Here is a 26,130-nt window from a genome sequence, read left to right on the forward strand (position 1 = left end):
CCCTGCTTTTATATTCTATGCTTTGGCGAATAAAGGCAAGTATCCCACATGCCGCCTTAACCACCTTATCTACCTGTCCTGCTACCTTCAGGGATCTGTGGACATGCACTCCAAGGTCCCTCTACACTTCTCAGTGTCCTACCATTTATTACATAAGAACATAAGAATTTAAGAACAGGAGTAGGCCATCTAGCCCCTCGAGCCTGCTCCGTCATTCAAAAAGATCATGGCTGATCTGGCCGTGGACTCAGCTCCTCTTACTCGCCCGCTCCCCATAACCCTTAATTCCCTTATTGGTTAAAAATCTATCTATCTGTGATTTGAATACATTCAATGAGCTAGTCTCAACTGCTTCCCTGGGCAGAGAATTCCACAGATTCACAACCCTCTGGGAGAAGAAATTCCTTCTCAACTCGGTTCTAAATTGGCTCCCCCGCATTTTGAGACTGTGCCCCCTAGTTCTAGTCTCCCCGACCAGTGAAAACAACCTCTCTGCCTCTATCTTGTCTAGCCCTTTCATTATTTTAAATGTTTCTATAAGATCACCCCTCATCCTTCTGAACTCCAGCGAGTAAAGACCCAGTCTACTCAATCTATCATCATAAGGTAACCCCCTCCTCACAGCTCACACCACCACCCAGTTTAGTGTCATCTGCAAACTTGGAGATATTACACTCAATTCCATCATCCAAATCATTGATGTATATTGTAAAGAGCTGGGGTCCCAGCACTGAGCCCTGCGGCACTCCACTAGTCACTGCCTGCCATTTTAAAAAGGACCTGTTTATCCCGACTCTCTGCCTCCTGTCTGCCAACCAGTTCTCTATCCACGTCAGTATATTAATACCATGTGCTTTGATTTTGCACACCAATCTCTTGTGTGGGACCTTGTCAAAAGCCTTTTGAAAGTCCAAATACACCACATCCACTGGTTCTCCCTTGTCCACTCTACTAGTTACATCCTCAAAAAATTCCAGAAGATTTGTCAAGCATGATTTCCACTTCGTAAATCCATGCTGACTTGGACCGATCCTGTCACTGCTTTCCAAATGCGCTGCTATTTCATCTTTAATAATTGATTCCAACATTTACCCCACTACTGATGTCAGACTAACCGGTCTATAATTACCCGTTTTCTCTCTCCCTCCCTTTTTAAAAAGTGGTGTTACATTAGCTACCTTCCAGTCCATAGGAACTGATCCCGAGTCGATAGACTGTTGGAAAATGATCCCCATTTCTAGGGCCACCTCCTTAAGTACCCTGGGATGCAGACTATCAGGCCCCGGGGATTTATCGGCCTTCAATCCCATCAATTTCCCGAACACAATTTCCCGCCTAATAAGGATATCCTTCAGTTCCTCCTTTTCACTAGACACTCGGTCCCCTAGTACTTCCAGACGGCTATTTGTATCTTCCTTCGTGAAGACAGAACCAAAGTATTTGTTCAATTGGCCTACCATTTCTTTGTTCCCCATTATAAATTCACCTGAATCAGACTGCAAGGAACCTACGTTTGTCTTCACTAATCTTTTTCTCTTCGCATAGCTATAGAAGCTTTTAAATTCCTGGCAAGCTTCTTTTCGTACTCTATTTTCCCCCTCTTAATTAAAAACCCTTTCTCCTCCTCTGCTGAATTCTAAATTTCTCCCAGTCCTCAGGTTTGTTGCTTTTTCTGGCCAATTTATCTGCCTCTTCCTTGGATTTAACACTATCCTTAATTTCCCTCGTTAGCCACGGTTGAGCCACCTTCCCCGTTTTATTTTTACTCCAGACAGGGATGTACAATTGCTGAAGTTCATCCATGTGATCTTTAAATGTTTGCTATTGCCTATCCACCATCAACCCTTTAAGTATCATTTGCCAGTCTATTCTAGCCAATTCACATCTCAAACCATTGAAGTTACCTTTCCATAAGTTCAGGACCCTAGTTTCTGAATTAACTGTGTCACTCTCCATCCTAATAAAGAATTCTACTATGTTATAATCACTCTTCTCCAAGGAGTCTTGCACAAGATTGCTAATTAGTCCTTTCTCATTACACATCACCCAATCTAGGATGGCCAGCTCCCTGGTTAGTTCCTCGACATATTGGTCTAGAAAACCATCTCTAATACACTCCAGGAAATCCTCCTCCACCGCATTGCTACCCATTTGGTTTGTCCAATCAATATGTAGATTAAAGTCACCCATGATAACTGCTGTACCTTTATTGCATGCATCCCTAATTTCTTGTTTGATGCTGTCCCCAATCTTACTACTACTGTTTGGTGATCTGTCCACAACTCCCACTAGCATTTTTTGCCCCTTGGTATTCCGCTGCTCCACCCATTCCACAACATCCAAGCTCATGTCCTTTCTTATTATTGCATTAATCTAACCAGCGAACTGTAAAGTTTGAGCACAATTTCCTCAGTTATATCTGTACTCTTTTGACTATGTAGTTTAAAATTCTATTGGTTTTGTTGACTTCTGGTTGGACATATTAAATGTTGAATCTGCTAAGAGTGCTAGGTCTCTTTCCACTTCATATGCAGCTATTTCAACACCATTCACAGAGTACATTTATTGCTTATTTTTTTATTCTATTTGCAATACATTGCACTTATCCACATTCAATTTCATCTGCCACTGATCTGCCCATATACATATTTTATCCAACTCATTGCAACTTATGCCTTGCTTTCTTGATTCCACTGTCTCTCACAGTTTAGCACCATCAGCAAGTGTGACCACTTCAGATTGTTCTCGGAGACTCCATAGAACCTGCTAACGGATTAGCAAAAGAACTGGGAGTCTGGATTTAGAAAGAAGAAAAAATTATAAAACCTATCCCTTCACCCACCCCCCCAAAAAAAGTTAGATAACAACGAACATTTATTAAACAAATGCTTATTTGTTTGGTCATTTCAGAAAACTGGAGAGAGGAATGAAAAAGTTGATGTTCTAATTATTTTGGGGGAAATGGATAATTATCATGTAAATGCAATTTTTAATCTATGGAATACACTTCAAAGGGGTCATCAAGCTGGCTTCAAAAAGTCATCGACTCACTAGAATGGTGACAGCACAGGAGGAGGTCATTTGGCCCATCGACTCCATGCCAGCTCTCTGCAAGAGCACTTCAGCTAATTCCATTTACCCTGTCCTTTCCCTGTAGCCCTGCAAATTATTTTCCTTCAAGTACTTATCCAGTTCTCTTTTGAAAGCCTCGACTGAATCTGCCTCCACTACCTTTTCAGACAGTGCATTCCAGATCCTAACCACTCGCTGCTCTTTTCCACATGTCGCCTTTGATTCTTCTGCCAATCACCTTCAATCTGTGTCCTCTGGTTCCCGACCCTTCCGCCAATGGGAACAGTTTCTCTATGTCTACTCTGTCTAGACCCCTCATGATTTTGAGCACCTCTCTCAAATCTCCTCTCAACCTTCCCTGCTCTAAGGAGAACAGCCCCAGTTTCTCCAATCTATCCACGTAACTGAAGTCCTTCATTCCTGGAACCATTTCGGTAAATCATTTTTGCACCCTCTCCAAGGCCTTCACATCCTCCCTAAAGTGCAGTGCCCAGAATTAAACACAATATTCCAGTTGAGGCCGAACCAGTGTTTTATAAAGCTTCATCATAACTTCCTTGCTTTTGTTCTCTATGCCTCTATTAATGAAGCCCAGTATCCGGTATGCTTTTTGAACCGCATTCTCAACTGCTCTGCCACCTTCAACGATTTGTGCACATATACGCCCAGGTCTCTGTTTATGCATCCACTGCAGAATTGTACCCTTTAGTTTATACTGCCCCTCCTCATTCTTCCTACAAAAATGCATCACTTCATCCATTCCACCAGCCTGTCTATTTCCTCGTCTGCAAATTTTGAAATTCTATCTGTACACCAAAATTCAAGTCATTAATATATCGGAGTAAGTATTTCTACTAAGTCTCCCTACTGCGCATGCGTTGATAGGACAAATATCACCAACTCTGCCCCCACCACCCACTCCGCGCAATCCCCACTAACCCGCTTCTGCGCATGCATCCAACACTATGTCGCCTCCGCTGAGCAGCCGAACGCATCCGGCAAGCTTCCCACAGCCCAGGGAGGGGGGGGGGGGGGGGGCCCAGAGGGGCGCGCGCACGCCCTGGGGGGGGGGGGCCCCCCCAAGAGGGAGCGCTTGGGGGGTGGTCAGAGAGAGAGCGCTTGGGGGGGCGGTCAGAGAGAGAGCGCTTGGGGGGCGGTCAGAGAGAGAGCGCTTGGGGGGCGGTCAGAGAGAGAGCGCTTGGGGGGGCGGTCAGAGAGAGAGCGCTTGGGGGGCGGTCAGAGAGAGAGCGCTTGGGGGGGGGCGGTCAGAGAGAGAGCACTTGGGGGGCGGTCAGAGAGCGAGCGCTTGGGGGGCGGTCAGAGAGCGAGCGCTTGGGGGGCGGGGGGGGGCGGTCAGAGAGCATGCTGGGGGTGGGGTCCAGAGAGACAGCTTGGGGGGAGGGTCAGCGAGAGAGACTGCGGGGGTTGGGGTCAGAGAGAGAGCTTGGGGGGGGGGGGGGTCAGAGAGGGAGCTTGGGGGGGGGGGAGTCAGAGAGCGAGCTTTGGGGGGTGGGGGGGGGGCTGACTGAGCGCTTTGTGGGGGGAGGGTCAGAGAGAGAGCGCTTGGGGGGGGGGGTCAGAGAGAGAGCTTGGGGGGGGGGGTTTCAGAGAGAGAGCTTGGGGGGGGGGGGCGGTCAGAGAGAGAGCTTTGGGGGGGGGGGGGGTTCAGAGAGAGAGCGCTGGGGAGGGGGGGGGGGGTCAGAGAGAGAGCTTGGGGGGTCTGCAGAGAGAGAGAGCACGCTTGGTGTGGAGGGGCGGGGGGAGAGGGAACTCAGAGCAGACAGATCACGTTCTTCCCACCCGTTGGTGCATGCAAGCTCAGCGCGCATGTTACAAGGGACATCATTGGGGTGGATGAAGTCCAGAAGTCATGACACCGTCACTATTCACTTCATACCCAATAAACATATTAACAATCTGCACACAATGCTCCATCTATGGGGGGGGGTGGGGGGGTAATGTATTGTGCTTGAGTAAGGGTCTTCAGCTGGCAGAGAGATGCACTTACACTGGGGTAATGGACTTCTGCTGGGGGTGGGATGTACTTACGCTGGGGTAAGGGACTTCGGCTGTGGGAGGCAGCACACGTGCTGGAGTAAGGATCTTCGGCTGGAACTTGGTGGCTTTTGGGGAAATCTATCCTCTATGGCTTCTAAAGTCAAAATGAATCGAATTACAATCTGGAAATTCACTCCGAACTTGGGCTGGGCGGTTCTAGTTACACATTCCAGAGGAACTTCAGGGTGTGGCTTATCCTTCAAGGGGACCAATCAGCAATCGGTCTGGAGAGCCAATCATTTCAGTTTGTATGAATAGACACATCCTTAATAGATATCAAGAAAAGCAGTAGACCTAGTACCGACCCTTGGGGAGTGTACCTTCCTCCAGTCTGATAAACAATCATTCAGCACTACTTTCTGTTTCCTGTCACTTAGCCAATTTTGTATCCCTGCTGTCACTGTCCCTTTTATTCCATGGGCTTCACAAGCCTATTATGTGGCACTTTATCAAATGCCTTTTGGAAGACCATGTACATCACATCAACTGCATTGCCCTCATCAAAAATAATTTTCTTTGTTCTCTTAACTTATACTTAGAAGTGCAAAAATATTTATTTAGATTATAGAAGTACAACAAAATTTAACTGACAAATGTGTCAAAAAAAGCATACTAAGTTTATTAAGAAATAATTTTGACTCACTGTATGTGTTACCTCGAGGAGAAGAGGGCTCTTGTAATGCACTGCTTGATAGTCTAGCTGGACCACCAAATAAGGCCACAGAGATCGGTGTTACAGCGGAACAGCAGCGTATATTAGCAATTCTGTGTGCTCTCGTCATTTCATCATAAATAAGCCAGTCAGTGGGCAGTGCTTGAACAGCCACAGCTTGTCCATTTGCTGGGGGAATCTAATACAAAATTAAGCTTGTGCATTACAATTAAGCTTGTAGAGATAAATATACCTTTTCACAAATAATTATTTAGCTATGAAATAAAAAATGAAATATGACAGATGTCTGAATGCAATGGCCAAATAACAGTTATTTTACATCCAAATTGAATATACAGATCAACGGATTTTAAAAAGTTCCACATTTATTAAATGTTGAAAAAGATGCCAGACAAATCTTCCGATGGCAAAACGCACAAGTCCTACCTTCTTATACTGTGGTTGGCTGAGAACTGAGGTCGGGTGAAATCTGACTTTCTTTTCTTTAGACCCAGTCAACATTAAATTCTCTCGATCGACATGGATGAGATTTGGGTACATGCCTGCAACTAATGCAGCTTTCACCACAGCCCAATTCTCAGAGTTTGTGTTCACATCTCGAATGTCACCTCCCCCTCGTGCCCTCACAAAACCTGTGCAGCAATATTAAACATAGGTTAAAGGAAAACAATCAAGTCAAACTGGTATTCAATATATTTACACAAATAAAAATCAAATAGAAAATTACGGTATAATTAACTACAACTATATTATTGAGTGTTTTGCAATATTCACTTGAAGCGACTCAGTTCTTAAGAAATACTCCAAGGTATTGTTCTCCGATACCAATTGGAAAAAAGCATTTATAGCTCTTGCCTCACACTGACCAACATCCTGACTGAAATCACAAACTTTGAATCTTTTCTGAAACTGGGCAGTGAGTCACAATAAATACATTCTCAGTCTGCCTCCAAGGAATCCCCACTTGTAGAAGCAGCAGCAAGGTGGTGATGTTAGTAAAGAGGATCCAAGCTCTGGCATGCTGCACCTTGATTCCCAGCCACAAATGTAAAATAACTACACTTAATATAAGAAATAGGAGCAGCAGTAGGCCATTCAGCCATCCGATAAGATCATGGCTGATCTTCTACCTCAACTCCACCTTCCCGTACTAACACTACCTTCCCGTACTATCCCCATATCCTTTGATATCCAGACTGAGCATCCACAGGTAGAGAATTCCAAAGATTCACAACCCTTTGAGCGAAGAAATTTCTCATCAGTCCTAAATGGCCAACCCCTCATTCCAAAACTGTGACCCCTAATTCTAGACTCTCCGGCCAGGAGAAACATACTCCCATCATCTACCCTGTTAAGTCATTTAAGAATTTTATATATGTTTCAATGAGATTACCTCTCTTTCTTCTAAATGCTGGGGAGTACAGGCCTAGTCTACTCAATCTTTCCTCAGAGGACAATCCCCCCCATCCCGGGAATCAGTCCGGTGAACCATTGTTGCACTCCCTCTAAGACAAGTATAACCTTCCTTAAGTAAGGAGACCAAAATTGTACACAGTACTCCAGGTGTGTCTCACCAAGGCCCTATACAATTGCAATAAGATTTCTTTACTCTTATACTCCAATCCCTTTGTAATAAAGGGTAAAACCCATTTGCTTTCCCAATTGCTTGCTGTATCTGCAAGTTAATTTCCTGTGATTCGTGTACAAGGACCAATGTGCCCTTTAGCACTGGAGCTCCCGCGAAGCTGGCTTACTGGCTTTTAAATGGAAAAACCGCACATGCGTGGAATCTTGAATGGCCCACGCAGCCCGTTAAAAGTGCCCCACGGCCCCCAAAAAATTTAAGAGGCAACATTGACAAGGACACCCAAGTCCCTCTGAATACCAACATTTCTTAGTCTATCACCATTTAAAAAATATTCTGCTTTTCTATTTTTCCTACCAAAGTGAATAACCTCACACTTCTGCACATTATATTCCATCTGCCATGTTCTTGCCCATTCACATAACCTGGCTATATCCCTTTGCAGACACTCTGTCCTCCTCACAGCTCACTTTCCCACCTAACTTTGTATCGACAGCAAACTTGGATATATTACAATCGGTCCCCTCATCTAAGTCATTGATATAGATTGTAAATAGCTGAGACCCAAACACTGATCCTTGCTGTACCCCACTAGTTACAGCCTGCCAATCTGGAAATTACCCATTTATTCCTACTCTGTTTTCTGTCCATTAACCAATCCTCAATCCATGCTAATATATTACCCCAATCCCATGAGCTCCAATTTTGTGTAACTGAGGTACAAGAGTTTTAAATGTACAGACCCACCACTTATAGCGGGCACGTTCATGGTAACGCGATTTGCCCGCTATACATGGCCAGTATAGTGGGAAAATAGTCTGGGAACTGAATCATAAAGAAAGAGACTTGCATTTATATAGTGTTTTTCACGACCGTAGGACATCCCAAAGCACTTTACAGCCAATGAAGTATATTTGAAGTGTAGTCACTGTTGTAATGTAGGAACATAGGGCTTGAAATCGTGGCCTCTCCCGGTGCGTACACACTCATAAGGGCCATGCAAGTTCCAGGTTTAGGCATGCACTGCGCATGTGCCTAAACCCGGCACTTGCGATCTGTCAAGATTTCTCTTGACAGATCGCATGCATCCCCGGGGAGAAGGGCTCCGCAGGCGGAGAGTTGGCTATTTGCTCCTGCCCAGCGAATGTCCTTCAAATTCTTATGCCAAGTAAAAGAGTTTTAAAAGATAGAAAAATAAACAATTATCACTAATTTTTATATTAAAAACCCTGTCCATTAAGCAAGTTTATTTCTACCCATTAAAACATTTATTAAAAATCAAACAATTAAATTTGTATAAAATATTTAATTAAAATTCAATTGCAATAAAATTTTAAATATGTACTGCTTTTAAAAATGTATTTACTGTGTTAATCTATTTTTAGTGATGTTGTTTGAGGAATAAATATTGGCCAGGACGCTCGGGCAACTCCCCTGCTCTTCTTTGAAAGAGTGCCACGGCATCTTTTACGTCTACCTGAGTGAACAGGCGGGACCTCAGTTTAATGTCTCATCTGAAAGTTGACACTTCCGACAGTGCAGAGTGCAGCAATCCCTCAGGGAGGGGGAGATATGAGACAGCAGTGGGGGGGAGGGGGAGGGAGAGGGCCTGGGGCGGGGGCTGTGAAGAGAGCGGGGCGGCTGTGAAGAGAGCGGGCTGGGGGGGGGAATGGAATGCAAAGATGATGTTGAATACATGACGATCAGATGAATGCACATTGAGTTTAGTTTAGTTTGAGAGGCATGGAGGATTGACACTGTCATGTATGTTCATGCTGTTTGCAGCCACCAGATGGTGTCATTGTTGGAGGCCACTGAGCAGCACGCCCATTGTGCTGCTCTGGTATAAAAGGTCAGCCAATTTTGAGAGTCAGGCACTTTGGGCCAAAATAAAGAGGGCCAAGGTTGTACCTTGCTTAGTTGAACAGTACTCAGTTTGAACCTTTATTGCATACATAACAGACACATTTTAGGTAGAAAGGGGAGAGAAAAATGAAGCTGCAAAGAAGTTGGTGGTTGTGAGTGGGAGAAAGGGTGTCGTAGCGAATTTATGGTAAAGTTAAAAACAAGTAGTGAAAAGTTTGAGAAGCAGCGAAAGGAAGAAAAAAGTACGGTGTTGCAGAGAATTTGATGGTCGTGAGTGGTGAGGACAGGAGAGATTGATGGGATGTGAAGTTGGAAACTCCCTCCCCCTGGTCGTCTCAAACTGGTTTCTTCCAGTCTCAGTGCAGGTCCTAACACTGGATTCAACCTGCATTTACACTGCAACTGCAGCGTCAAGGCAAAAATAAACTACTTTGCAGCAACAGTACAGTTGCAGTTCATTTACATTTTTAAACATGCTTGAAAAATAAAACATTACTTTGGGTTTCAGATTTTAAACAACATAAGTGTAGTTTGAAATACAGATACTTACAGAATGTAAATAAACCTCTATTGTTAATAAAATCTCTAAAACATGAAGGCATAATTTTATACATCAGACTTTACAATATCCTGACATCTGCACATGTACTATTTAAACCAATTTAATTCTTGTCCGTTAACTTTATTAGTAAGTAATTTCTTTGTGATCAGAGGGACATATCTTGGAAATGAAAGTAGAGTAAGCCAACACCACCAACAAGAATTGGCACTATGGTCATCACCCAACAAGCAACAAGCCATGATACCTCAATGGTGATCGACAGTTGTGATTTGCTTTTCAAAGTAGTTCGGTTGGCTACGGATTTCCAGTTAATAGCCTGGAAATCCCGGCCTCTCCGGGTCCGAATGGTGTGCGCGCGGACCCGGGAAGGCATTGCAAAAGCCGGTTTTCAGCGCACAATGCGCATGCGCTGAAAACCGGCTCTTCCAATCTGCACCTCCACATCTCGAGAGCGAGGACATTTGCAAGGGCAAGATTGCGGTATTTACCCAAATCCTGCCCAGGAAATGTCCTGAAAACTCTTGCACCTGAAACACAGACACAGAGCCTACTTTTTCAGGTGTAAGAGTTTTAAAACATACGAAAGCATAATTAAATTAAATTTTTTTTTTTAAAAAAAGCTCAAAGCTCCGGTGGGGAGGCCTTCTCTTCACAGCGTGGGAAGAGAAGGCCTCCCCACCGGAATCCCACGCTCCTCCAGAACCATCAGGTAAATTCGTAAAAATTCTCCGGTCAGAGGCGTTCGTCCGAAAGAAGCCTCCGATCGGAATTTCAGGGCCAATAAATTTCAACCTGCATTACATTCACCTCTAACCTGTGCTTACCTGAAGCTCTGAGCTGTCCCAACAATTGTGTCCTCATGCCTATAATGATTTCCATTGTAGCTTGAGAAAGGAAATTTTTTTCACAGAATGCTCTCTCCCAACCATCACTACGAGCCTTTTGCCAAGCCTGAAAGAAAACAAAATATTTTGAAGTAAAACAAATATCTAACATGACAGATGAAATAATCAAACTGTCACATTGTTTAATTTAATTTAAATATGTTATTTCCCAATTCAGCAGCAACTTTTGATTGACTTCCTGAATATCACCCAATATTGCTATGACATCCAAGATCTGGGTCTTGCATAACTCCAGTGCCATTTAATTTTCATCTGGAAAATGAAAATTTCATTACTGAATTGGACACAACCAAAATCAATAAACTATCCATTGTCATTGTTATCATATTTAGCACAGTGCATAGTATAGAAATGTTCCTTATAGAAATTGAAGGGAGGACTCAAAATATGCAGTGTTATGTGACTGGACTAGTAAGCCAGTAGCCAAGTCAAATAATCCAGAGAACCAAAGTTCAAATCCCATGGCAGTTTGAGAATTTGAATTCCGTTAAATTAATCTGGAAATGAAAACAAGTATCCGTTTAAAAAATTGACCACAGAGCTATCGGACTGGTGTAAAATCCTGGAACTCCCTCCGTAACAGCACTGTGGGAGTACCTTCAGTACATGGACTGCAGCAGTTCAAGAAGGCTGCTCACCACCACCTTCTCGAGGTCAATTAGGGATGGGCAATAAATGTTGACCTTGCCACATCCCATAAACGAATATTTAAAAAAAAAACAAATGGTTCATTAATGTCCTTCAGATAAGGAAACATGTCATCCTTACTCAGTCTGATCGAAATGAGACTCCAGTCCCACACCAATGTGATTGACTCTCAATTTCCCTTTAAAGAGACTGAGCAAGCCACTCAGTTGTATCAAATCAGCCAACTTGCCAGTGATGCCCACATCCCAAGAATAACAAAAATTCACAGATTATTAGTCTTTGAATGCAATTTAAGTCATTGTAGATCTCTCTCCTTAGATTCATAATGGTTATCTCAAGTCCATTTATATGCCGTAAAAACAAGAACATTGATAACTTCTTCAGGCATTTTCAGAGGAGCCTGCCAATATTCTGTGTAACTGTAGAACACTAGATTCAGGCACCCAATAAAACTGTAATCCAAGTCCATTTCATCAAGATTACATGATTTCTAACATACAAGTCTGATAATATAATTGCATTGGGGATTAATAAAACAGAAGTGCAGAGTTAACAGTTCATATATATATTGTCCTTCTACATCCATATTTTCAATTCCACAAACCTGCACTAGGAGTAAAAACTTTCAAGAATTGTGAAAAGAATAATAAAGGATAAAGAAAGGAGTAAGAGAGTGAAAAGTGAAGTATACTTAGCTGTTCATTGTTTTATTATGTGTCCTCTATTATTGTTACCCTTCATTCTCTTTTCTCCCCCACTTAGTTGTAAGCACTTTTCCTTATGGTATCGGCTTCCTTCATATAAAAAGGCACCGGGTAATCATCTGTATCAGTAACTTCTCTACCAGCCTCTGCTTGGTTAAGATGCAGCTTTGCCATCATTCTTTACCATCCTGCTTTCTGCCAAAAACAATTCCAGTTACCTATAAGAATGACTTCCAACAGGTGCCATCTGCAAGCATGTATTTATCCTCAAAATTTTTGTCTTGAAATCAATGCCTTTACTAAAGGCTAATAACATGGAAAATGCCTAACTTTACACAACGTTCCTTCAATTTCATGGCAAGAACCTAGACCTACTTTTGAACATATCCAACTCTTTCCTCTCTCATGACATTTATCACCATATGTATAACAGCCACCAATATCCCATTTCTTGCACAATTTTATTCAAAGTCGCAATGTCCCAAATCACCATACCGAGAGAAAACAAACTGCTATACAAGCCTCACCAAAAGTCAACATATCTCATCAAATCTCTGCTTTCTCCCTCATTTCTTTAAACTGCACCAAGTCCTTCATTTTCCATCTTCTCCATGTAACACCTCTTTATTATCTCCGGATTATACCACTAATCCTTTCATTTGGCCTAAACCTTCTCCTTACTGTCTGTCCAATTTCTCTCCTGTCTTCTCCCATTTTGCTAAATTTAGCTAGTCCTCCCAGCTGTCTCTTTCAACAATCACTGAACCATTCACATTTACTGAACCCTATTAGTTAAATAAGCCTGCTCTCCAATATTGCAATACTCCTTCAAGACCTCAATTAGATGATTAGACACTTTAAAACAGTGACCAGAAGAATAGAAACAATAGTAGATATGTAAAGACGCTATAGCCATAGTTACAATAAGGTAATCACAATTGATTGAATAATGAGAATGCATACAATTCTATAAAGTGTCTCAGAAGGCTTGTATCAACAAAATATGCTATATAGAGGAAATGTAGTAGCACAACAGAAAGTTGATTTTGGACAGGAAACAAGGTTAGAGCTAATGTTTGCTGGGCCCACTTTTCCTTTTAGTGTATACAGATGATTTGGACTGTAAAGATGAGTATAGACAGGTAGCAGGTGCAATTTAATGCGGCAAGTGAGAGGTTAATAGATTTTAAGAGGAAAAACAAAGGGAAGTATACATGTAATAGAAGGGTATGGATGAAAAGAGACACAAGGGATTCAAGTATATCATTCCCCTGAAGGTACAAGTGCAGTTAGGCAAAGCCAAAAAAAGGCGAACAGCATTTTGGGTTCATAAGTAGCAGTGGGGGAGCTGGGGGGGGGGTATAGGATAGAAAAGTAAGGAGGCTACGATAAATTTGTACAAGGCAAATATTACACCATAGTGAGAGGACTCTGCACAGACATTAAAGTCATAAAGAGCACAGAACATACACCTACCAGGATGTTAGCATAGATGGGAAACTATATAGTTTGGAGGAGAGACTCGAGATACTGGGACTATTTCCACTGGCCAGTGAAGCCCAAGATGAGGTTTATTAAAGGTTTTTTAAAAAAATTAAATATGAAAGATTTTGATAGGGTTAGTAAGGAAATACCATTTCCTCCAGCTGGGGATCACTTTAAAATTGTCAGTGAGAGCGAATAGAAAGGTTAGGAGAAATTTCTCAACTCAACTGATGAAGCATTGAAAGCTTGGCCACAGAGAAGGAGAGATCTTTCAAGGGAAAATTGAATAAATATTTGAAGCAGAAATATATACAGGGCTATGGGCAGAAAGCAGGACAGTGGAATTAGTTTTGGATTGTTCTGGCATCGAGCCAATGAAGACATAATGAGCCAAATGTCATCCTTCTGCACTATAGATTTATATGGTGCACGTCAATTACAGAATTCCACTCTCTTCAGTCCATCCTCCAAACCGTGTCCCAAAAGTGCCTCAGCCACAGAATATATCTTCTGGAGTCCCCAATGATCTATCCTTTGCCCCGCTCCTATTTCTCATTTACATGCTGCCTCTTGGCGACATCAGGTTCCACATGTACGCTGACAACACCCAGCTCCACCTCATCAGCACCTCTCTCGACCCATCCACGGTCTCAGATTTGTCACGCTGCTTGTCTGACATCCATTACTAGATGAACAGAAATTTCCTCCAAATTAATATTAGGAAGACCAAAGCCGTGGTCGCGGTCCCCGCCGCAAACTCCATTCTCTAGCCACCGACTCCATCCCTCTTCCTGGCCACTGTCGGAGGCTGAACCAGATTGTTCACAACCTTGCTGTCCTACCTGACTCCAAGATGAGCTCCCGATCACATATCCGCTCCATCACCAACACCGTCTAATTCCACCTCCATAACATCGCCCATCTCCACCTCTTCCTCAGCTCATCTGCTGCTAAAACCCTCATCCATGCCTTTGTTACCTCTCGACTTGACAATTCCAATGCTCTCCTGCCTGGCATTCCATCCCACCCTCCATAAACTTGAGCTCATCCAAAACTTTGTTGGCCGTATTGTAATGTACACCAAGTCCTGTTCACCAATCGCTCCTGTGCTCACTGACCGACACAGGCTCCCGGTCCGGCAATGTCTCGGTTTTAAAATTCTCATCTCAGTTTTCAATCGCTCCATGGCCACGCCCCTCCCTATCTCTGTAACCTCCTTGAGCCCTGAAACCCTCATACCTCTGGAGATCTCAGTGCTTCTTCAATTATGGATGCTTACGCATCCCTTATTTTAATCGCTCCATCATTGAGAGCCATGCCTTCAGCTGCCTAGGCGATAAGCTCTGGAATTCCCTCCCTAAACCCCTATGGCTTTCTCTCCTCCTTTAAAATGGTCCTTAAAACCTACCTCTTTGACACCTGTCCTAATATTTTCTTACATGGCTTGGTGTCAAATTTTATTTGATAATGCTCCTGTAAAGCGCTTTGGAATGTTTTACTACGTTAAAGGCGCCATATAAATGCAAGTAGCTGCTTTAGTGCTACAGGCCATTCCGGATTCTGGGCTTTCGATTGTCTTTATGACGTCATGAATCCGGAAACACCCAAGCCCAGGTTCGAGTATTTCCGGAATTCGGAATGTCAGAAAGAGGAGCTGTTGGGGCAGGGCCCGCCGCAGGGGAGGAGCTGTTGGGGCAGGGCCCGCCGTAGGGGAGGAGCTGTTGGGGCAGGCCCCGCCGCAGGGGAGGAGCTGTTGGGGCAGGCCCCGCCGCAGGGGAGGAGCTGTTGGGGCAGGGCCCGCCGCAGGGGAGGAGCTGTTGGGGCAGGCCCCGCCGCAGGGGAGGAGCTGTTGGGGCAGGGCCCGCCGCAGGGGAGGAGCTGTTGGGGCAGGCCCCGCCGCAGGGGAGGAGCTGTTGGGGCAGGCCCCGCCGCAGGGGAGGAGCTGTTGGGGCAGGCCCCGCCGCAGGGGAGGAGCTGTTGGGGCAGGCCCCGCCGCAGGGGAGGAGCTGTTGGGGCAGGCCCCGCCGCAGGGGAGGAGCTGTTGGGGCAGCGAGGTAAAGGCGGCAGCAGCAGCGGCGGGCGAGGCGAGGCAATGCTCGAGGTCGGGCAGCGGCGGGACCCAGAGGTCGGCAGGTCTGCATTCCGGAACATTTTACAGATTCCAGACGACCCTGCCACCAATCAATCTGGGTCCGGATCCCAGAACATTCCGGATTTTCGACGCTGCACCTGTACTATCAATTCCAGTTACCTAGAAACTGCTATTCAGAAAGAGAAGTTAAGGTGCATAAATTTTCTCTCCTTACATCCCCACCCAATTAAGTAGCAATGAAACTCCCTCAATATGGTAAGCAAACTGTTAAATTGCAAACACAAATTTCAGGTCGGGAATTTAAAAATACACCCATCACTTGAGCATCAAGGCAAAACTGGCAAACGCTGACTGAATTAACATAACAGTCTACCTTTTTCAAATTAATCTTGGAATACCTACTTTTTCCACAGTATGGCACCAAACATTGAGATAAAGCTCGATTTCCTCCGGTGGCAGAGAACTATTGATAATAAGCCTGCTAGTTACATTTAATTCACAAAGCAGTACACTAAACATAGAAACATAGAAAATAGGTCCAGGAGTAGGCCATCCGGCCCTTCGAGCCTGCACCATCATTCAATAAGATCATGGCTGATCATTCACCTCAGTACCCCGTTCCTGCTTTCTCTCCATACCCCTTGATCCCTTTAGCCGCAAGGGCAATATCTAACTCCCTCTTGAATATATCCAATGAACTGGCATCAACAACTATCTGCGGCAGGAAATTCCACAGGTTAACAACTCTGAATGAAGAAGTTTCTCCTCATCTCAGTCCTAAATGGCCTACCCCTTATCCTTAGACTGTGTCCCCTGGTTCTGGACTTCCCCAACATCAGGAACATTCTACCCGCATCTAACCTGTCCAGTCCCGTCAGAATGTTATATGTTTCTATGAGATCCCCTCTCATCCTTCTAAACTCCAGTGAATATAGGCCCAGTCAATCCAGTCTCTCCTCATATGTCAGTCCTGCCATCCCAGGAATCAGTCTGGTGAACCTTCGCTGCACTCCCTCAATAGCAAGAGTGTCCTTCCTCAGATTAGGAGACCAAAACTGAACACAATATTCCAGGTGGGGCCTCACTAAGGCCCTGTACAACTGCAGTAAGCCTTCCCTGCTCCTATACTCAAATCCCCTTGCTATGAAGGCCAACATACCATTTGCCTTCTTCACCGCCTGCTGTACCTGCATGCCAACTTTCAATGACTGATGAACCATGACACCCAGGTCTCGCTGCACCTCCCCTTTTCCTAATCTGCCACCATTGAGATAATATTCTGCCTTCGTGTTTTTGTCCCCAAAGTGGATAACCTCACACTTATCCACATTATACTGCATCCGCCATGTTTTTGCTCACTCGTCTAACCTGTCCAAATCACCCTGCAGCCTCTTAGCGTCCTCCTCACAGCTCACACCGCCACCCAGTTTAGTGTCATCTGTAAACTTGGAGATATTACACTCAATTCCATCATCTAAATCATTAATATATATTGTAAAGAGCTGGGGTCCCAGCACTGAACCCTGCAGCACTCCACTAGTCACTGCCTGCCATTCTGAAAAGAACCCGTTAATCCCAACTCTCTGCTTCCTATCTGTCAACCAGTTCTCTATCCACGTCAGTACATTACCCCTAATACCATGTGCTTTGATTTTGCACACCAATCTTTTGTGTGGGACCTTGTCAAAAACCTTTTGAAAGTCCAAATACACCACATCCACTGGTTCTCCCTTGTCCACTCTACTAGTTACATCCTCAAAAAATTCCAGATTTGTCAAGCATGATTTCCCTTTCATAAATCCATGCTGACTTGGATCAATCCTATCACTGCTTTCCAAATGTGCTGCTATTTCATCCTTAATGATTGATTCCAACATTTTCCCCACTACTGATGTCAGGCTAACTGGTCTATAATTACTCGTTTTCTCTCTCCCTCCTTTTTTAAAAAGTGGTGTTACATTAGCTACCCTCCAGTTCATAGGAACTGATCCAAAGTCAATAGACTGTTGGAAAATTATCACCAATGCATCCACTATTTCTAGGGCCACTTCCTTAAGTACTCTGCAGCAACTTGTATTTATATAGCGCCCTTAATGTAGTGAAACGTCCCAAGGTGCTTCACGGGAGTATTATGATATAAAAAATTTGAATTCGAGCCGCGTCAAGTACAAATTAATGCAGGTGACCAAAAGCTTGGTCAAAGAGGTACGTTTTAAGGAGCCACTTGAAGGAGGAGAGAGGTGGAGAAGTTTAGGTCGGGAATTCCAGAGCTTGGGGCCAAGGCAACAGAAGGCACGGCCACCAATGGCTGAGCGATTATAATCAGGGATGTGCAAGAGGGCAGAATTAGAGGGGTGCAGGCATCTCAGGGGGGAGGGGGGTATTGTGGGGCTGGAGAAGATTACAGAGATAGGGAGGGGAGAGGCCATGGAGGGATTTGAATAAGGATGTGAATTTTGAAATCGAGGCATTGCTTAGCCAGAAGCCAGTGGAGGTCAGCGAGCACCGGGGTGATGGGTGAGCGGGACTTGGTGCAAGTTAGGACACGGGCAGCCAAGTTTTGATCACCTCTAGTTTAGAATGGGAGCGGACAGGAATGCGGAATAGTCAAGTCTAGAGGTAAAAAAAGGCATGGATGCGGGCTTCAGCAGCAGATGAGCTGAGGCAAAGGTGGACACGAGCGATGTAACGGAGGTGGAAATAGGCGGTCTTAGTTATGCTGCGGAAATGCGGTTGCAAGTTCATTTCAGGGTCAAATATGAGACCAAGGTTGCGGACAGTCTGGTTCAGCCTCAGACAGAAGTTGGGGAGAGCGATGGAGTCAGTGGCTAGGGAACGGAATGCGTGTTAGGGACCGAAAATAATGGCTTCGATCTTCCCAATATTCAATTGGAGAAAATTTCTGCTCATCGAGAACTGGATGTCGGACAAGCAGTCTGACAATTTAGAGGCCGTGGTGGGGTTGAGAGAAGTGGTAGTGAGGTAGAGCTGGGTGTCATCAGCATACATGTGGAAACTGACCATGTGTTTTCGGATGATTTCGCCCAGGGGTAACATGTAGATGAGAAATAGAAATATACCTGCTGGGTGTTCCATTTCCTCAAATATGCAAGGCAGGAATTTCAAAATGGAGTGATGTAAATAAATGTTAATTTGATATTTAAAAAAACAATTAGCATCGCTATGAAGTTCTGCACTCCTGATCGTGAATATAAGCTATTCAGGAGCCACAAAATAAATTCAAAAAGCCCACCTGGAAAGCTCGTAAAAGAGCCATGTGATCACTGAACGTTCCTGCAGCAAAGCGCTTTCTACACAACATGGAAGCACGCTTCTGTGAAGGTTGTATTGGTAGAACAAATGGATCTCGGTAAGCCAGAGTACAGGCAATAGTGAGAATAGGATCAAGGCACTTCAAAACTACAGCACAAAGAACCATCTTGCCCAGATGAGGTTCCACAGGAAGATCTGCTAAGTGATAACCGAGTTCTGTTAGATCTTCCCAGCTGTCCATGGCATCTATAGTCTAGAATGAAAATTTGTACAACAAATTTGTTCCCGATACTGTATTTTAACATTTATTCCTCATTTATTAGACGATAAATGTCTCATACCTTGAGCATCTGAACAGCATTTCTAACAATAAGTGAAGGTGGGGGCTCTGGTGCTTTTGCAAGGAAATCTGCAATTGGACAATTGATTGGAGCTAGCAGTTTGGTATGCAAGCAAAGTTCCTAGGGATATACAAATATGCAAATCAATCAATTACATAACCATAGTTTGGAACGGCCATTTTTATTACATCTTTTTACAGATAGTTAATTCATCAGAGTGAGAATGATGCTTTAATACTTTCACAGACTCATCCAATATGAAATGCATTAGATGAGAGAAAAAACAACTTTCATTGACCATCTTCTCTGAATTGCACTATTCTGGTAAAAAACAAACTTCTGTAAGTAATGGTGATGACTTAGTTATTTCAAAATTCATTCCACCATTTTATACTTTGGTAGAAGAAGAAAATTATAAACATTTACAATTATACATTAGAATAAAGTATTATACGAGCAATAAAGCAAATGCACACCTGCAGTGGCATCCGTAGCAATTCTGGAGTCTGGAACTCTAACAGGTTTTGGAATCGTAATCTACTAAATAAGTGAAAACAAATTCCTGGTCGGCAGCGACCTGCCCTGTTTAAAAAAAAAACACAGGAACACTGTGTAGTTAAACAAGTAATGAAAGACAAATTATCCTCATCTTTGTTATAAACAATTTAACATTCCACAAAATTTCATCCTGCAAAAGACAACATTTATGACAAAAATTTTGAAAATCATTCAAATCAATCAATAGCTGGCTGATCAAAGAAAAAAACTACTTTTAACTGATAATTTTCGTAGCAGTGTTACAAGTTTAGATCGAGCTTTGATATTCTTTGAATACTAGTCACTTCCTTAAGCACTCCGGGCATCTTGCATCGAGGGGTGTAGCAGTATTGTCCAATATCTAACTATACAATAGTGTAACTCCAGGTATAACAGTAACCCCCCCACCCTCCCCACACCCACACCCACCGTGATCAGAACCTGATATTCATCTCTATCACACATCTCATCAAAGGAAAAGGCAAAATACTGCAGATGCTGGAAATCTGAAATATAAATAGAAAATGCTAGAAATACTCACTCAGCAGGTCAGACAGTATCAGTGGCTCTGTTTCTCTCTTCACAGATTCTGCCTACACTGCTGAGTGTTACCAACATTTTCTGTTTCGATTTCAATATTGGAAGGTTGTGAATATATTGAAACAGTATGGAATTGTCAGCGAACACAGCCCTTTAGATTGGGGAAAGGACATTGATGAAGGAGCTGAAGATGGTTGTGCCGAGAACTCTATCCCGAGGAACTCCTGTAGTGACAACCACAACCAACTTCCTTTGCGTCAGGTACGACTCTAGGTGCTGGACCTTATGACCACAGTTACTATGTAACCACTATTACTATGCCACAGACTTCAATTTTGCTAGTGGTACCATACACAGTCCAATTTTTTTTTAATTCATTCATGGGATGTGGGCATCGCTGGCAAGGCATTTATTTCCCATCCTTAACTGTCCTCGAGAAAGTGGTGGTGAGCCACCTTCTTGAACTGCTGCAGTCTGTGAGATGAAGGTTTTCCTGGCAGTACTTGCTAGGGCAGTTCAGAGTGCAGTTAAGAGTCAACCACATTGCTGTGGATCTGGAGTCAAAATAGGCCAAACTAAATAAAGATGGCAAATTTCCTTCCCTAAAGGATATTAGTGAACCAGATGGATTTTTATGATAATCCGCTAGTTTCATGATCACCATTACAGACACTAGCTTTTTTATTCCAGATTTATTTAATTAACTTAATTTAAATTCCCCAGATGCCATGGTGGGATGTGAACTCATGACTCCGGATCATTGGTCAGGGCCTCTGGATTATTAGTCCAGTAACATAACCACTATACTATCGTTCCCGCTAATGCTGCTGTAATGTCAAGGTAGAAACATAGAAAATAGGTGCGGGAGTAGGCCATTCGGCCCTTTGAGCTTGCACCACCATTCAATATGATCATGGCTGATCATGCAACTTCATTCAGTACCCCATTCCTGCTTTCTCTCCATATCCCTTGATCCCTTTAGCTGTAAGGGCCACATCTAGCTCCCTTTTGAATATATCTAACAAACTGTCCTCAACAACTTTCTGTGGTAGAGAATTCCACAGGTTCACAATTCTCTGAGTGAAGAAGTTTCTCCTCATCTCGGTCCTAAATGACTTACCCCTTAATCCTTAGATTGTGACCCCTGGTTCTGGACTTCCCCAACATTGGGAACGTTCTTCCTACATCTAAACTGTCCGGTCCCGTCAAAATTTTATATGTTTCTATAAGATCCCCTCTCATTCTTCTAAATTCCAGTGAATATAAGCCTAGTCGATCCAGTCTTTCTTCATATGTCATTCCTGCCATCCCGGGAATCAGTCTGGTGAACCTTCGCTGCACTCCCTCAATAGCAAAAATGTCCTTTCTCAGATTAGGAGACCAAAACTGTGCACAATATTCAAGGTGTGGCCTCACCAAGGCCCAGTACAACTGCAGTAAGACCTCCCTGCTCCTATACTCAAATCCTCTCGATATGAAGGCCAACATGCCATTTGCCTTTACCGCCTGCTGTACCTGCATGCCAACTTTCAATGCCTGATGTACCATGACACCCAGGTCTCGTTGCACCTCCCTTTTTCCTAATCGGTCACCATTCAGATAATATTCTGCCTTCCTGTTTTTGCCATCAAAGTGGATAACCTCACATTTATCTACATTATACTGTATCTGCCATGCATTTGTCCACTCACCTAACCTGTCCAAGTCACCCCGCAGCCTCTTAGCATCCTCCTCACAGCTCACACTGCCACCCAGCTTAGTGTCATCTGCAAACTTGGAGATATTACATTCAATTCCTTTGTCTAAATCATTAATGTAAATTGTAAATAGCTGGGGTCCCAGCACTGAACCTTTGCAGTACTCCACTAGTCACTGCCTGCCATTCTGAAAAGGACCCGTTTATTCCTACTCTTTGCTTCCTGTCTGACAACCAGTTCTCTATCCACGTCAATACATTACCCCCAATACCATGTGCTTTAATTTTGCACACTAATCTCTTGTGTGGGACCTTGTCAAAAGCCTTTCGAAAGTCCAAATACACCACATCCACTAGTTCTCCCTTGTCCACTCTACTAGTTACATCATCAAAAAATACTAGAAGATTTGTCAAGCATGATTTCCCTTTCATAATTCCATGCTGACTTGGACCGATCCTGTCACTGCTTTCCAAGTGCGCTGCTATTACATCTTTAATAATTGATTCCAACATTCTCCCCACTACCGATGTCAGACTTACCGGTCTATAATTCCCTATAAGGTCCGCTACTCTCTCGTCTTTTCTGACGTTCAGCTCTTGCATCCACATCTGGATCAAGGCTGCAATGACATCTAAAGGTGAATGGTTTTGGTGGAACCCAAACTGATCATCAATTAATAGATTATTAGTGACTAGGTTTTGCTTGATGGCACTCCTTCCATAACCTCACTGATGATTGGATGAATACTTATAGACCAGTAATTGGCTGCTTTAGATTTAGCCTATTTTGTTTAAAGGCTAAGACGTACTTGGGCAATCTTCTACATTGTCAGGTAGATGCCAATGCCATAGCTGAATAGCTTGGCTAAAGTAACTATCTCCTTATATTCTCAAATATCTTTAAAGTCACAAAAATGGAGTAATCACTGTACCTTCCCTTCCGCTGTACAGCACTCGCTTTAGAAATCCATACCATTTTTAACATTGTGACAGAGTTTAATGCATCAAATGATTTCTGGAACAAAAATGTAATTGAAACAATTAAGTGTTTCTAAGTTCATAATATTGCAGAAATATTTTGATGTGCATTGATTAAAACTTACCTCTTTCACTTTCCCAGAATCAATGACAAATACCACATCATTGACAGTAATACTTGTCTCTGCAATATTTGTGGAAAGAATCTGAAATAAGACAGAACAATCAAGTGTGCCATAAGTGAAGGAAAGAATAAAGCTCAAATCAGTTGTTTTATTTCAAATAATTTTGAGCTCACTATTTTACGAATTCCACTAGGTAGGTTCTTTAACACTTTCTTTTGGTCAGACGTTTGCATGTTGGAATGAAGCATGAAAATCTGTAACCTAAGAGGGAAAAAAGTATTTTACGGATCAAATGTTTATTTGCATTTTGCATTAATTAAATGTAAACAATTTTCACCTACACCAAGGGAACATACTAATTCTACAATGCATAGATTACCATTGCACAGCTGCAAAAACAATTAACTATACCAGCTTCACTTGCACAACTACTTTTGTGTATTTAAGAGATTATTTGTCTATACACCACATATGCTGTATATGACTAGTTCCACTATGTTATGCACTGTTATCTTTCTGAACTTTTATCTGGCTTCAATCTTGCCAAAGCAGCTGAAGGGGATGGAGTATAAAAGCAGGGAAGTCTTGCTACAGTTATACAGGGTACTGGTGAGGCCACACCTGGAATACTGCGTACTTTTGGTTTCCATATTTACGAAAGGATATACTTGCTTTGGAGGTAGTTCAGAGAAGGTTCACTCGGCTGATTCCGGAGATGAGGGGGTTGACTTATGAGGCAAGGTTGAGTAGGTTGGGCCTCTACTCATTGGAATTCAGAAGAATGAGAGGTGATCTTATCAAAATGCATTAGATTATGAGGGGGCTTGACAAGGTGGATGCAGAGAGCATGTTTCCACTGATAGGGGAGATTAGAACTAGGGGGCATAATCTTAGAATAAGGGGCCGCCCATTTAAAACTGAGATGAGGAAGAATTTCTTCTCTCAGAGGATTGTAAATCTGTGGAATTCGCTGCCTCAGAGAGCTGTGGAAGCTGGGTTATTGAATAAATTTAAGACAGAGATAGATAGCTTCTTAATTGATAAGAGAATAGGGGATTATGGGGAGCGGGCAGGGAAGTGGACCTGAGTCCATGATCGGATCAGCCATGATCATATTAAATGGCAGTGCAGCCTCGAGGAGCCAGATGGCCTACTCCTGTTCCTATTTCTTATGTTATTATTTTCTGTATATCTATTTCCAAAATTCCATTAGAAACACAGATACTAGCATTATATATGCAACATATATTTGTGAACAAATTTATGTATCCAGAATTTAGTTGGTCAGTTTACAATTCTTGAATTTCTATTTAAGAGCTTAAATTGGTGCTGTGTACTTAATCTAATGTTGGTAATATTTTGGGAATATCGACCAAATGTTCAATTCCAATAAATATACTGTAAATTTAAATTGCAAAACCAGAGAGTATTCCCATGCAGTCTTTTATACTGGACTCAGTGAAGGGTCAAAGAATGAAGTTACATTTCTTTACAACAATTTTGATGAGACCTCCCCTGGTGGCTGTGCCGAGTTTGTTCATTTCAAGGGTGGCAGTAGAAAAATTACAATTAGCTTCAGTTCCTTTCCCTAGCCCAGGAGGATGGTCAGCCTGGGTTCCTGCTCGATCACCGACAAAAACTTTATGTTGAGAAGAGGGAAAGAATTGAGGAAATATTTTCATGCAAAAGGTTATGCATTTTTCCTTTGGATATGCTAAACACATTTTTGATAAATATATAGTTCTCGTACTGATTGATTAGTACCTACTGTATGTAACAGAAGACAGATTTCTATATATATTATTTGAGTACATTGAAAAGTTTTTATTATAAATATTTATTTAATTTCTTATCTCTGAAAACTGCGTGATACACATTTTGAAAACTTACTTGTGAGAATTATCTGCAAATCTTTTGTCATCGTAGAGAATGCGATCTCTGAGTCCTACAATTTCATCATATCCTGGTAAAAAAATTAAAACTGCGCCTGGGAATATAATCATAAAGACAAATTAAAAGTAAATTTTTTATTAGTCATAATAATTTTATACAACACAGGGTGATGTACTATTGTACTAAGTTATATTCCTATCGTTTTGATGAGTACAGAATGTACTCACCTTTCCTGTCTGATCTCCCAAGTTTATAAAATGTGGGCTCAGTCTGTTGAGGAACAAGCATAGATCAAAGCATTGCTTTAATTCTGCCAGTGTCCCCACTTCTGCCACGGTTACCTCCCAACTACCGCCATCACAAATCAAGAGCAGTCACACCTCAGGTCTCAAAATCGATGTCCAGGTCTATTGGTGCCTGTTCCTCCAGCCACATCTGAAAGCCACTCAATGTAAAATACAGCCTGAAAACTTTTACGATTGAGAACAATGTCTTACTGGCAAGATTTTTCCATGCTCCTGTGTACTTGCTCTAGTTTAATGCTTTGCTATTGGTGAATTTCCAAGCTTCACCATCCAGAACATGACTTTTTTTATTCAAAATAAGTCAATGATTTCTCCATCTTACCTGAAGTGTCTAGGGGAAGCTGCTTTTACAGAAAAAGGAAGGTAAAACTGATTATAAAAGTGCATAACTCGTATTTTTTTTTAAATAAATGAGGCCAAGTCAACTTGCAACAGTCCAAGAAGCTACCCAATGGCCTGGATTACCAAAGGCCGGGTTATGGTCACCTTCGCACGCTCTCGAGCAGTAAATGGTGAGATGTGGACATTTCTTAATGCTAACTCCTAACTTTGCAAACCTTTTAAAAGGCAATATGTGATTGTGAGCAAATTTTATGCTCAAAAGTGAATAGAACAGGCAAACAGATATATTCCAAAACTAGGGGCCATAATATAGAAGGAACTTCTTTACCTAGAGGGGCTAGAATGTAGAACTTACTACCATAAGAAGTAGTTGGAGTGAATAGCATAGATGCATTTAAGGGAAAGCTAAATACAAGGGAGAAAGGAATAGAAGGCTATGGTGATAAGAAT

The 26,130-nt window shown here is 42.8% G+C and overlaps 1 protein-coding gene across 1 annotated transcript in view; it reads right to left on the minus strand.

Annotated features, from left to right (window-relative positions):
• ythdc2 (YTH domain containing 2) overlaps positions 1 to 26,130 on the minus strand; it is a 138,020-nt gene that overhangs the window by 48,769 nt on the left and 63,121 nt on the right. The window contains exons 15-24 of the mRNA XM_070883727.1: positions 25,031 to 25,127; positions 23,314 to 23,401; positions 23,141 to 23,221; positions 22,970 to 23,052; positions 19,741 to 19,846; positions 19,265 to 19,384; positions 18,904 to 19,176; positions 10,641 to 10,767; positions 6,230 to 6,435; positions 5,774 to 5,981 (exon numbers count right to left, since the gene is read on the minus strand). Coding sequence (XP_070739828.1) covers positions 5,774 to 5,981; positions 6,230 to 6,435; positions 10,641 to 10,767; positions 18,904 to 19,176; positions 19,265 to 19,384; positions 19,741 to 19,846; positions 22,970 to 23,052; positions 23,141 to 23,221; positions 23,314 to 23,401; positions 25,031 to 25,127 — 1,389 coding nt within the window. The remainder of the gene's footprint in view (positions 1 to 5,773; positions 5,982 to 6,229; positions 6,436 to 10,640; positions 10,768 to 18,903; positions 19,177 to 19,264; positions 19,385 to 19,740; positions 19,847 to 22,969; positions 23,053 to 23,140; positions 23,222 to 23,313; positions 23,402 to 25,030; positions 25,128 to 26,130) is intronic.

Source organism: Pristiophorus japonicus, chromosome 1, assembly GCF_044704955.1.
Source record: "Pristiophorus japonicus isolate sPriJap1 chromosome 1, sPriJap1.hap1, whole genome shotgun sequence".
Taxonomy (NCBI): domain Eukaryota; kingdom Metazoa; phylum Chordata; class Chondrichthyes; family Pristiophoridae; genus Pristiophorus; species Pristiophorus japonicus.